This window comes from Lethenteron reissneri, chromosome 19 (genome assembly GCF_015708825.2).
Source record: "Lethenteron reissneri isolate LAM-NWPU_2019-01 chromosome 19, ASM1570882v1, whole genome shotgun sequence".
Taxonomy (NCBI): Eukaryota; Metazoa; Chordata; class Hyperoartia; order Petromyzontiformes; family Petromyzontidae; genus Lethenteron; species Lethenteron reissneri.
The window spans coordinates 7,132,086-7,146,452 of NC_083797.1; the positions used below are offsets into that span (position 1 = coordinate 7,132,086).

The following is a 14,367-nucleotide window of genomic DNA, read 5'->3' on the forward strand; positions in this document are numbered from 1 at the left end:
GAGTATTTATTGTTGTTTGTATTAGCACATTGTCTTCACATACACATATATCTATATAGTCTATCACCCTATTGGCTTTCCAGACCAATATTGTCCATCAGAATTTGTTTAAGCAAGTAAACTCTGAACCAGTTTTAACATTCTTAGTCATATCATAAAAGTCAGTCACTCGTTAAGCGAATGCTGCTTGCTTGCCAGGTGTAATTGGCAAGAGTACTCGATCTAAACTACAAGGGCCTGTTTATAGCTCAAAGCAATATTGTAAACTCATTATGCATGGTTGTTTTCTGAATGTTACAGCAGCGTGTACATGGGGTTACTCACTCACATAGGAAGGGTCCGCTGGTGTTGTTGCTCCTACTAATGTGTTTGTTTGATAAGAGATGTAGTGGTTGCAAATTATACAATGAAAAAAGGCCATTGAATCACAATGTTTATTCCATTATCTCTGACTGATAACAGCGAGTATGAATTGTTACTGGGGTTTTTTTAATGGCATATTTACAATTTTAGATATTTATTTTGCTCCTACTGGGCAGATTGAATTATTTATATAACACAATTGTTCCATTATAAATGAACCAAGGGATACAATTACAATGAAAAGAAGAAGCAAAGTAGAAAGCCCATTTTTGCAATGACAATTTTCTCGGTGTACTCTGGGAAAAAGGAATTGTATCTCGGAAAATTTAATATAGTTGGGATTTTTTTTTCATTGTGATACAATATACATTTTGAGTGTTTTTATAAAAATAAATAATACTGCCAAAAAATGGAATAGCTACATAAACTAGTTTGCAATTAATGAAAATTCTCTTTTCTTTATACCGTGAATTTTATGGCGAAAAATTTATGTTGTGTGGTAGTTCAGCTTTTTTATTTATTTATTTATTTATTACTACTGCACAATCATTTATGAAGGAGAAATGACCGTGTACCTGTACCCTTTGTCATAAAAGTAAGATGTATGAACAAACATGATTAGATTTGCTAAGCACTCTGGCTCAATCAATACTAATTACAGACAATGCAATGGTCATATCGACCTTGTATACCGAAGGAAGTTTACAAAATTGAGTGTGGAAGTCCCTTACATTCCTCGTCTCGTTCCATCGCAGGAAATCAAGATCGACTGCGTACGCGTCGGAAGGAAGGGTGAGTTCGGATGCCAAATTCTCCCACCCCCACCCCGCCAAAAAAAAATAAGAGACACAAACTTTTAAGTGCACACATGATAGAACTTGCTACCTGGAAACCAGGCACGTCTATTAGTCTTTAATCATAAACAAACCTCGACTGCCAAATGCATTTTTCTTCTCATCATTTTGCCCGCGAGCGTGGTGCGTGCGCTTCCACGTTTGGTGCCGCATTACAGGCTGTCAGCCCTGCGAGTCCGGCTGCCTCGTGATTGCTCTAAGTGCACGCGGAATGCAAAGTGTGCGCGCGGCATCAATGATTAAAGCCATGAGTTGCGTTAAGCTTAATAGTCCACGGCTAACCTAACGCGTCTCTCGCGTACGTGTTGAGACTACAAACGCAAACACCTAATTTAATTTGCGTTGTGTTTGATAACACTAAAGCGTGTGTTGAATATGCGTTGACGACGTTTTATTCTGCGGGGGCGCTGACCTTCCTTTTTGTTTGTGGAATGTTCTGTCCATTGTGTGTGCCTTTTTCTTTATCATGCCTCTTGTTGAAATGTGAGATCCTTTGGAAAAATAAATTAAACGGTATAATGCGTTGGGCATATGTGCAACTTGTTAGCATTACCCAAGTATATTTTCATCATACCAAAAAATACATATATCCTTGTAACTATTTGAACGTCTTAAGTATCAACTGTAGAGACTACATCCCTTTTATTCTTGTTCTGCCAATAGACACTGCACTATTGTTGACAACGTGTGTCACGTAGAAAGCATTATGATCTCTATTATCCATGAAGTTAAGATATTGTTTCCACCCCCCACACCCACCCCCCACTTTACTGTCCATGATGATGTTTGTGTCCTATTCGGACACAGGTGGCTGCTGTCTGTGGGGCTGAATGTATTGGCGGAAGGCATGTCCGCACAGCGGTTTTAGGTGTAATTGGCCAGCAAAGCCCTTTTCAGCTGAAATCAGGTCGTTCATTTACTTTGCTTCTGCCGTTGCTCGGTCCTGGTCTCCAGCTGTCTCGCGTGTGCGAAAGCGTCTTCAATAAAAGCTCAGCAAGAGAGCTCTTCTGTGCCTTAACAGTCAGCCATCAAAATGCACGTGGAACGGAACTGGATAGGAGGAGTACAGCAGCGTGCCCTCTGGCTCTACATTTTCAGTTTTTTTACTCACCCATTTTTTTTCAGTTAACACTGCACAGTGGGTACTATGCTAATTGTTGGATGTTTTCGCTTTTAAACGTGTAATGTTGAAGGCTTTATTCCATTCTCAGGATTAAAATTCAAAGATGCAATGCTGTTATTAAGGTTACAGGGCATAATTTTACGTGTTAACATGAGAAATATAAACCACTGCCTGAGTTTTATTTCATATATATTAACAAATTGTAAACCTCTCAACCTCCAGCTAAGGAGTTCAAAATAAATCTTAATTACGGTTGACGATTAGGCTATTAGTTTTTTGTATTTTGCACTTGAGCTGGCCATGAAAGGAACACTAATGCTACCATAATGGTAATATCCGTAAAGATGCATGAAGTTAACATGCTGAAGCCCTTTATGTGTAACAAAAGTAAATCCTGTGCTATATACAGCAAAAAAAGAACAATGTAAAGGTGCAGCCATGAAATTGCTTGCCTCACGCCCCGCCATGCCGAAGGGCCTCCACTAAACCGCTATGGCCATGGTGTCCAGGAAATTCGACGATGATCCGTTTGCTCAGCTGCAACAAGACTTTTGACTTTCGATTTAAAGCTTTTGTGACTGCAGGGATTCATCTTCTTGGTTCTTTCGGTAAAGTCACGTAGAATCGAAACAATAAAATAATACAAATAAAACATAAAATAATTCTCACGACTTGATATGCAAATTCCTTTGTCAAGGCGCTCTTCCCCCTCCAACCCAGCTTAAATATACGCTGCCAAGCCTGGTGGTGTTTCATTCAGACGCTGTCTTTCTGACAGACCTGTTCTTCACCTGAGGATGGCTGCTTGCGTTGTGGCCGAAACGTCGTGAGAATTATTTTATTATGCTTTATTTCTATTGTTTTATTATTTCCATTCTACGTGACTTTACCGAAAGAACCAAGAAGATGAATCCCTGCAGTCACGAAAGCTTTAAATCGAAAAGAGAATGGTGCTGTTTGCCGCTGGCTGCTTGGCATTATTGGCCTCCTGGGCACTTGTACTCACCAACCGACAAAAATGCCCCAGAAACTCGTTGCGCTGTACCGCTGCTGGCAGCTGTCCCTGTGCGTGGCAAAACGTTTGGGCACTGGGCATGGGTCGAGCAGTAGAGGGGCAATGTTACCGTGTGTATGTGTGTGTGTTTTTAAATCCTTTATTAAATCCTTTATATTAAGTTCACTTGCGTGCTTGCTTGCGTGCTTGCTTGCTTACTTTTGACCTTGCTTCCAAATACAACTGAAAGATGCAAACCTTGTTATTAAAGCCAGCGAGACTGACCTCAGGGTGCTATCTGGAACGCGGACAATTAACCCCCTCTCCCACCCATTGCCAAGATTAAGTCGTTCGACCCTCAACAAATTGAACTTGCCGGCAAGTTTAAATACCCAGGCGTAATCCTCAATCACAAGATATCTTCCGTTGCACGTATCGATCAAAGTTGTCTCCACACTCCCTGACCTCTACCCCTGTCTCTTCCAACCGCTCTCTATCCCGGGCTCCCACAACGACCCCGCTTTCGTCACGGGGTCCCCCTTAAGTACCCCCGTGAGACATGACGTCATCGCACCACCCAGCGCGCATGACGTCACGTCCCCATATTACTCCTCTACACAAGGATAAATATTTGCCTCGTGTACAGGGGCCGTCCATAAATGACGTCACGCACTGGGGGGGGGGGGGGTCAGACATTTGTGACGATGTGTGACGAGGGGGGGGGGTTGAGAAATGCGACGTCACATAAAAATGCGCAACTTTTAATAAATGTAGACAACACGTTCTACTTAATTAAATAGACTTTTAAATAAATGTTTTCTCCTACAACAGAGTGCAGCGCCACATTAAATACACACTACAATGACAATAGTTTAAAGCGATTTGGAGCATGTTAAAAAAAATTGTGACGTCTATTTGAGGGGGGGTCTGACTTTTTGTGACGCCGTGTGACGAAGGGTGGGGGGTCAAAAATCGTCCAAAATCACGTGACGTAATTTATGGACGGCCCCTTCGACTTGAGATGGTATTTCACAGGCTCAATGCAGGCAGAGGGATAGACACACGGGTCCCGTTGTTCCTCCATGCACTCTGCTTTGCCCTCAATGCCCCCTACAGAAGCCATCGCGGAGAACTTAGTTTGAACTCGAAGCAACCTCCCACCCTGATCTTTGCAGGGGAAAGGCATTTGGCTATCTCCACCCTCGAACCATCACAAAATAAGCATTGAAAAATGTCTTCTGAATAAAATAATCCGCCAGGTACATTTCTGTATTCATTCTAGATTTGAAGCTTTCGTGACTGCAAAGATTCATACTCTTAGGTTTTTTTTCGGTAAAGTCACGTAGGTAAAAAATACAATTAAAAGCCGTGACGGTCCCAACCTGATGACGGAGACTTGTGTTGCCTCCGAAACGTCGTGATTTATTATTTTATTTTATTTCCATTATTACTTTTATTAACTTTTCATTTTATTTTTTACCTACGTGACTTTACAGAAAAAAACCTAAGAGTACATTTCCGTATTATTAGAAGCTCCTCTCTGTCCCTGGCTCAAGGGCCTCTAAGATGCCTACGATGTGAGAACAAAACTTGATTTAAATTCCTTCTATTTCAGTGGCCGCCAATCTCTGGAATAACTGGGCGAAAATGTTCGGGATCAAAAGCTTACCATCCTTGTTCTACTTTTAAATCACTTTTGGATCTCATTTTCTTTCCAGTGTAAATACAATTGATCGCTCTGCTTTGCAGACTGGAAGTTGTACAAGTGTTGTTTTTTTACAACCACACCTACCTCAGTGCTGTTTTGCACCCAATACTTTGTGTAAGTGATGCGTTCTACCAGTCTTGTTTTTTTTTTTTTGAACTGGTTGTACCGTATTGCTGTACGACCTTGCCTTTCGAAACTTTACCACGTACATTTGTTTTTGGATTATTATGTTTTCTGCCGGGTAACCAGGTTCCCATCAGAAATGTGCATTGCCCAATGGGGTTTCACCCGTGCCAAAGTAAATAAATAAAATAATAAATGGAGCTAGAGGACATTTCACCTACTCTATCCAAGCCGGCAAAGCACCTTCTACAGAAGTGAGATGACCCACACTTAACGACGCCACGTGCAGCCTGCCGATATCCAGCAGCGGTGGTGTCCCCACAACACTGCCGGGCAGATGGAGGTGGTGGGAGGGGATTTTAGAAGCTTGGGCCACTGTTTCAACTGCTGCATTGGGAGAATGAACCCAGTGACCTTTGGCCGTGCGCCAACTTTGACACCACGGCAGAATAGACCGCACCACGTGAACGAAACGAGCCAGACGCAGTTCCGCGTGAAGCGAGACGCACCTTCGCTGCTCGCGATGGCAAAATGCATTTGCGCTGCAGAAACAACGTACTTGTGAGCAATACGTTTAGCTGGAGGCATATTATATTTTTGCGACGTAGAATTGTAATGTATGACTTACTGTTAGTAGCTCAGTTTATTGGAGAGTATATTTAGTATATTGATGATACTGATGCAGTTTATATTTTAGTTTTTTACGTGGTGGTTTAGCTGCTGCAGCCTCTTACTATTAAAATTCCTTCCCTCTATTACTGCTAACCCTACTCCCTCCCTTTGATGCTGCTAATCCTGCATACTGCATAATGCACGGGCATAATATGACTTTGAAACCCCCCCCCCCCCAACCTCCTACGCATTCCACAGGTAGTGACTAATCCCATATCTGCATTTCCCATAAATATGCTAAATTCTTATTGATATTATTGATATGTCTGAATGGGCGAAACGTCGTGAGAATTATTTTATTATGTTTTATTTTATTATTTCCCTTCTACGTGACTTTACCGAAAGAACCAAGAAGATGTGAGCAATCAGCTTATATTCAGCGCTTGCCGAGATGGGGTATACCAGCATGCATAGTGAACAGGCTTTCGAGTTGTATATGGAATACTGGATCCGTAGCAACATGGGTGCATGTCATTTCATGCCATTATGGTGCATTGGAGTAGACATTCAAGTTGAAATTCATGCTGTGGCATCACTGTCAGTTGGGGATAGGAAGTCGGTGCCCTATGTGTAAATACTACAAGCACTTCTCTTTGACGTGAATCGGATATGCGGACACACGTGTTAATAATTTACAAATAGATACAGTCACATGTCTATCTGAAGGAATAGTCAGTAATCAGTAAGACCTTAAAAAGTGTGATGCTGTACTAAAACCAAACTATTTTTAGTTTACCAGGCTAGGCCCACTGAGCTATGAAGTTCTTTTTCAGAAGTGACTTGGCCACAAATGATAGTTTAACGAAGTGGCTTATCACGTGGACATTTATAGCAGCCAAGTACTCCAAACGCGTGTTTCTAAATGTGGACGGAAAACCCGGAGGACCTGGAGAAATCCACGCGACCACGGAGAGAACATGCAAACTCCGAATATCGTAGTGTCAGAGTTGGGATCGAACTCCACGACCTCCTGTATACCAGGCAAGGTAGTTAACATCTTGGCCTGTGGCACACAGTTAGAAAGTTGTGTGTGTAGAGTGGTGCCACAATAGTTAGACCACCGTGCTACAATCTTCTGGCCATGGATAAAATCGGTGGCAAGTGGTATCTGAATCTCTCTGGGCTTCCTATAGGTTTGGCTCAGTCGTATCAACATGAGCACAGGACAGACAAAGGCTGTATATGGCAGAGGCCACAGCATCCCCTTGTGCAATGTGCCAACCTAAATAGATGCCAACTCACAATAAAAATCAATTTGGTGTTTGAAAACATCTAAAGGCTACATCATCTCAACGGGATTTGCCCGAACAGTCTATACGGCCTATCAGGAGGTATCTGTTTTCATGTGTTGTCCAGTAAGATCTGTTGCTGCACATATAGCATGTGAAGTTGTAAAAGGCTGTCTGTCACCAGCTGCAGCTCCTGCAAGTTTATTTTCTTTCACTAGGTGAGACCCCAATAGACCGGGTTTTGTCGGATTTGCCAGTAGGGGGTGATAACCGCAATGCAAAATCACAATTTGAGCAACATGCGGGGTCATTTTCTGCAAGTTTGGACCCTGACGCCGGTGCAAATTTACATCGCGGGGTCTTGAACGTCAACTGTGAAGCAGGCGGCACGTACCATTATTAAGGTTATCGCCACACCGCAGCGATAACCAGGGCGGATTCTGAAATCGAACCCTGAACTTCTGCGATGAGCTTTGAACGCGCGACCGCTGCGCGTGTCACCGCCTCCCTTGACCTTCCTTGAAGGTCAGTTTTACTGTTTGTTTCCACATGCACTGCTAAATTAGATGTAGAATTACGCACAATTTTTTAATTTGTGTCTACCAATGCAGCAGTTAATAAGACTTGGGAAAGTCAAATTTAATTACCATTTTCTCTGCTTGTTGACTTTCCAATATGCAATTATTGTATTGGTTAAGGGAATAATTATATGTGCAAATGATACATTGTATAAAAGTCAAAAGTAATTACCTGCTCAAATGAGCATTGAGGCAGTGCTCATTTCATATTCATAGCCCTGATCCAATGAGGGAAATTCCACATTCCTATGGCGGGGGGGGGGGTTATCTATGGAACCACTGTAGACTTTTCCACTAGGTGATGAGCTGAGTCAACCCCCAAGCAGGATTTGAAGTGCTAACGTCCAATTTGCCGCCGCTCGCTCCACCGTTTCGCAACCACCTGACCGGATTGCGCAATCGTACGACAGCAATTCTTCGTGCAACGCAGGTAGATGTGTTCGTGAAAAGCGCGATAAAAAAAAAAAACTGTTAATAGAAAACGAGTGAAGTGAAAACATTTCCCCCCCACAAGAAATTACGTAAAAGGTGGGGGGGGGGGGGGTTTGCAAGATGCGATGCACGCGCACACGGTAAGATGGCAGGACTAATAACCGAGACGAGGGTATGCCGAGCATTGCATCATTCCCCGCTTACACCCAGAATTCCCAAACCGCAAGAAAGCGGTTCACCGTCGACTTCTCGGAAGCGGCGTTATTACAACGGGCGCATTCCGCGTTGTGCGAAAAGTGTTCCCAAATCGGAGAACCGTGTTCAAGCGAAAACGCGTTGTGTGAACACGCGTTACGCGAGGACTTACACCATATGTTTATAGAAAATGTGCTTTATACATGGCTGTATATATGTTGAACTTCTTTTCGCCATACGTAGGTGTGTTGGAAGGACAACAAACTAAACACAAATGACCGACTATGATACGAGTAGAAATGTTTTATCGTGTAAACATCGGTTGTGGCGACGAGACCTGTGTAATTACACATTTTGCACATTCACCCCCCCCCCCCCCCACACACATGCGGCACTGTGATAAATCATTTCCATTTCAAGGTTGCGAATTGATTCAAGAACTGCAGATTTTTGTAAAAAAATCTCGGCTTTACCGTCTCATTTGGATTTTATCTCTTTTTTTGTCTCCTGTGTAGATTTCTGTTCACCACATTATCCTAAGCGAAATGTGAGCGTGACATTTGCATATTACGTTCAATATACCACCCCCCAAAAAAATGCTTAGACACACAATTCTGCAGTTGTGGTGACTGGTGGGGTGGATGGTGGATGACAGAGTAGAACGACCGGCGGTTTTGTGGTTGATGCACTTGTTATTTAGACACGGATATTTGAGTTCAATGCCCGGCTTACATTGGTGGCTAACTTCAGTGGTGAGTAATATAAGAAACCTGTCCTGCCAACCCCTTCACCAACGTGCACCGACCAGCATGGTGAAACAACCCCAATGACTGAAATGCGTGCGGAGGCCTTCAAACGGCAACTGATTGGTGAGAGGCCATAAATTATATATTATTGTAAGCGTAAGATTCAATATTAATCGATTAATTAAATGCATCTTTGCATGCCTTTTGAGTATAGATCAGTCCTGGATTGACATGGTAGATTACGGAGCTACAGATTAACATTTCAATGTCCGATGTCTTCTAAGCGCGCATTGTTGTCAGATCTTTTCGGGCATACACCTTTCAAAGCCGCCTTTAGTACTTAAACCGATCAATATTTCTGCTTTGCTTTTCTGTGTTCAGATGCTCCATCAGAGATGAGCATTATTGAGAGCAAAATAGATGAACAAAGCCTTCTTCCTCCATTTGACGCTCCACGTAATTAGTTTTTTTATATTTTGCACAACCCATTGGTCGGCAAAGCATTCTGGGAATGAGAGATTTGTCTCCCTCTCAAATTTAGCAATCTTTGGAAGAACGCAATCAACCATGTAGGGTTCTAGATTTGAAGCTTTCGTGACTGCAAGGATTCATACTCTTATTTTTTCGGTAAAGTCACGTAGGTAAAAAATGAAATTAATTAACTTTAATTTTATTTTTTACATACGTGACTTTACCGAAAAAAAACTAAGAGTATGAAACCAGGTAGGGTGTTGACTGTTATGTTAGCCGACTCTCTGTGTTGTATTGCATTATATTTCTATGTTTACTAGGTTTGTTTTCTTTTTCATTTGTACCAGATGATGATTGCTCGTGTTGCAATCGAAACGTCGTATGCTATTATTTAATTTAGTTTTTTCTTTCTATGTGACTTTACCGAAAGAATCCAAAGAGTAATTCCTGCAGTAGTCACGAAAGCTCATAAGCAAGTTTCATTCTGGGAATGCATATTATAATTATCAGCAGCAATGTTTCAATACGAGCAAAACGCTTGACCGTTTTTTGCCATTTATTGTCTCATCATCAGACCGTGGCTTGCTTGAAGCAATGCTGGTTAATTACCTGAGGTTAATTGGCAAGAAACCTTCCTGTAAGAAATGTGCCCTAGTGTGATGCAAAACTGTCATTTATATAACACGAAAAAAAAACTATCCTGCGTAATTGTGGACAATGATAACAATAAAATAAATGCCTTCCAAAAACATGCCTCTCTTTCCAAAGGAAACAGAGTAATTGTGAGCGAATGCATTTCAAGCTGCATTGGTGCACTCCTTAGCCGATTTTTGCGTTTCATTTGCTGGCCTTCCCTCACACCTCCGATGCGCGCGGTTGGCTACGTAACGGCGGTGAGATTTGGAAATTCAACATGCACACATACATTAGCTGGTGTCGCACGCCTGTTCGCATGACATCATATGACATCAGCGCACGTGAGAGAGAGAGAGAGAGTCTTCGTTTGAGCCGGCAATATAATGGGCATTGACATCGACGGTAAATTCATAATTAAAAGGAATGGCACAAATCAAGTGTGAATTAACAAGGAAACAGATGTGAGTGGCAAATCAGCTGTGAAGCCGCAAACTGCCCTGGGACGGAAAGAAAAGCACTCCCTCGTGACGCAACCCGAAGCTTCCAAACGCCAGCGCGGTGTATATGGCAACTTGGCAAGGGTTGATAGATCGATGGCTGATTTGAATTTATAACTTCCCCAAAGGCGTCCGACATGAGGCTGCTCCCGGTTGCAAGTTGACTGTTTGAGATATGCTTTGGCTTGACGAGTTTTATGAACGAGCGCAAACGTCGCCAGGCAGGGAGATGAATATTTCCCAAAGACAAATGAGAGTTGGCCCCCTAATGGGTGGTAAATATTGCATCGGCCAACATTTCCCGTTTTGAAATACGCGGTATGTTTGCACATGCGGAATTCATATCGTTGCCCAAACAAATACAAATGCCATGTGACTTGGAAAACATTCTCCTAACGTCCTGTATACACTAATACGTTTGATTCTTAAGAGATTCATTTTAATTTCCTTACAAAATACCTTGTGTTCACCGTGTATAGGCATTCTATATACAGTGTTAAATTACTACGAAAAAGCAGCACAGTTAGAAAATTGAAGTATTAAGTTATCACCGGACACTAGCATCTGAGCCACACGCGAATATCAAGCTATGCATGGTAATAGCGACGGAATATTACATTTAAATGGCCGTGTCTCCCAAGCGCTCGGCACGTGCACAGCTAATTGATTCTAAATGTATATTCGTCAATTCAACTGACGGTTATGTGCTATCAAAGGTGGATAAATTCTGGATGTGTGGTTAGCATCAGATTTGAAGCTTTCGTGACTGCAAGGATTCATATTCTTGGGTTTTTTCGGTAAAGTCACGTAGGTATCAAGATACAGCAAGCGTGCTGTGACGGTTCCACCTGAAGACGGAAGGCTTGTGTTGCCTCCGAAACTTGGTGATTTCTTTTTTATTTTTATTTAACTTTTATTAATTTTAATTTTCATTTTTTACCTACGTGACTTTACCGAAAAAACCCAAGAATATGGTTAGCATCACTTTGTGGTTGTTTTTTTGTTAAATATAATTTCTCGGTGCCTGTGCACATTTGCGATGTGGACACGACCGTCAGAAATCTCGCGGAATCCGTCGTTACGCGAGGCATGTCGTCAGTGCCTTGGCTGAGGTCCACTGGACATGGCGAGCGGTGTCGCCTAAATGCCTCGCTTGAGCCCACTTAGCTCAGACGTTCACTCGGCCCCGGCCGTCCGCCAAATGTTTATGGCTGATGTCAATAGGGTCAGCAACTCGGCCGAGTATGACGACAGGCTTGGTTAGTGAGTTACATTCCATCGAATCCTGTGGTAGGTGCAATCACGTCTTGTTTTCGCAATGAACTGCACAGCACAAGTTGAAGCACTGTTTACCACGTGTGTTTGGTGTATATGGGTTTAAATAATCCAAGGCCCTTTAAAAGAAGGGTATATTAGGAACATGCTTGAGGTACACATGAGAATGTCTGCAAATTCAAAGCAAAGCGTTCAATGGTGTTTTTATTTTTACTAGATGTTTGTAAAAAAGTCATCCAACCCAGAGTTTCGAAGCCTTTTCACGTGAAACCAATGATCATTACAAATTAACTCAATGAGTAAAGTGTATTCAATCACTTATTCAATCTGGCTGCCTTCTGCGTGTCTGTGAAACTACTGCAGAAGATACTCGTCTGCTCTAACGATTCTAACGATTGATTTTATACCGTGTCGTTCATCCTAATTGCATCGCACAATCGCTGAGAAACCACAGACCATGCTGGAAAGCTGTCAGGCAGTGCCAACAATTGCTCTGCAGTTCTCTACATATTCGGATGTTTTCATATGAATTGAGATGTTTTCATCCAATTAATGTGAATTCTTAGGTTTTTTCGGTAAAGTCACGTAGGTAAAACATTAAAATTAATAAAAGTAAAATAAAATAAAAATCACGACGTTTCGGATGCAACACAAGCTTCCGTCTTCAGGTGGAAGCTTGTGTTGCCTCCGAAACGTCGTGATTTTTATTTTATTTTACTTTTATTAATTTTAATGTTTTACCTACGTGACTTCACCGAAAAAACCTAAGAATATGAATCCTTGCAGTCACGAAAGCTTTACATCTAGAATCAATTAATGAGTGTTTAATATGAACGCGGGAAGAAAGCGGAGCACCCGGATAAAAGCCACGTATAAGAGGGGACAACACTATATCCCACACGGAAGGGACAGATGATATCAGTCCACACTTTGCTGTACTGCATTCTGCTGACGTGCCAGGGATATTGCACCTCGATGCCCACGGGAAGGGGAGCCTCGCAGCATTGTTTTCGTCATTCGCGCGGTGATCCACCGACCCTCGCTGCCTCGACAGCGAGAGGCCACGTGCATAGCCACCGCTAATAAGAATGGCGCGGACAGAAAAAAAACGTGCAATTGCTTCGATTGGGACCTTTTTGCCAGCATCAAAATGTTTTGTCACAAGTATGTGTGGTTAATGCAGATTTGATGCCTTGCAATAGGTATATCTATTTGGTTGCGCGGATATCTTCAACACCGCCCGTTTTATTGCCAGAAAAGGGTAAAAAGCCTATTTCTTGGGTTTTTTTTCCACCTCTCCTCCCATCACTCTGATTGCGTTTTCGTTCGAGGCTGGGCGGCGTGACGGGCAATGTGCTTTTGTCCGCCGTGCAGGTGCCTCGCCGCGACCACCAGCCGCCCCGGCGCCCGAGCGGCAGATGGACCACACCATGCGGGTGGCGGGCATCGTGGCCGGGTCGCTCGCCCTCATCCTCGTAATCATGGCCCTGCTCATCATTTTCCGCAGGAGGTGACGCCAGCACGTTCGCGACCCACGAACCACACACACACCTCTCACCCCTTTCTCCCGAACGCACCACAGGCCCCGGCGTTCAATTAAAGATCCCATTTCAGGTCCACCCATTTTCCCGTGGAACCCTCCTAATTAATTGCGGTGCTCGTTTGGTACGGTGGACACGTGTGAGTGGACGCGTAAGTTAGAATTAACGCCGGGGCTCTCGTCCAATGAAGTGTTGGACGTAGGAGGTTGCTCACCTACGGCGTGGGATTGCATTTATGTTTTTCAGTGGGTTTGCGCAGATATTTCCACTGATCAGAAAATACAAATGACCTAAAACCCCATTGGTATTCATATTTTCACCTTGAGAAAATTGTAACACGACGTCGATTTGAATGCAAACTGGTGAGGCTGTGCAAGTGTGGAATTTCTTGCGGGCTATAATTTGGTGCAAATAAGCAAGGTGAATGAATGAGCTCTGTTGATTGCATCACAAATAATGGCAACATTCTAAATTACACACACACACACACGAGTGCAAGCATGTGCACAAGATGTAAAAGGTGTCACATTTTCATGATTCTTGTTGTTTATTCACTGGTGTGATTCATAATTATAATTCTGCCATTCGGATACCCATAATCTGAATAGCTAAACATGTCAGCATATTTAAATGACTTGCGTAGATTTATTTATTTACTTCATTTTCATCAGTGTGTCTAAACGGGATGAACATGTATTAAAGAAAAAATAACAGTACAATCATTTAAATGAACCGTAACTAATCCAGGTCAACGGTGCTTATAGCAATGTAGGTTACAGACTTAAAGCCACATGGCGATGAGGCCATTTAGGTGATGAATTTGTCACAGTGGAGCAGAATGTATGTGACACCAATATGATTAATTCCATTCGTTGTAGGATTTTAGAATTCGGTCAAAGTCAAGTCAAAGTGATGTATTTACCCAATGAG

General features: G+C 42.6%; 1 protein-coding gene across 3 annotated transcripts in view; it reads left to right on the forward strand.

Moving 5' to 3' along the window:
- The window catches only part of LOC133344217 (receptor-type tyrosine-protein phosphatase kappa-like), a 138,984-nt gene that overhangs the window by 55,792 nt on the left and 68,825 nt on the right, over positions 1–14,367 (forward strand). For all 3 annotated transcript variants that reach the window (XM_061554266.1, XM_061554267.1, XM_061554268.1), the window contains exons 13-14: positions 1,119–1,155; positions 13,271–13,406. In XM_061554266.1, coding sequence (XP_061410250.1) covers positions 1,119–1,155; positions 13,271–13,406 — 173 coding nt within the window. The remainder of the gene's footprint in view (positions 1–1,118; positions 1,156–13,270; positions 13,407–14,367) is intronic.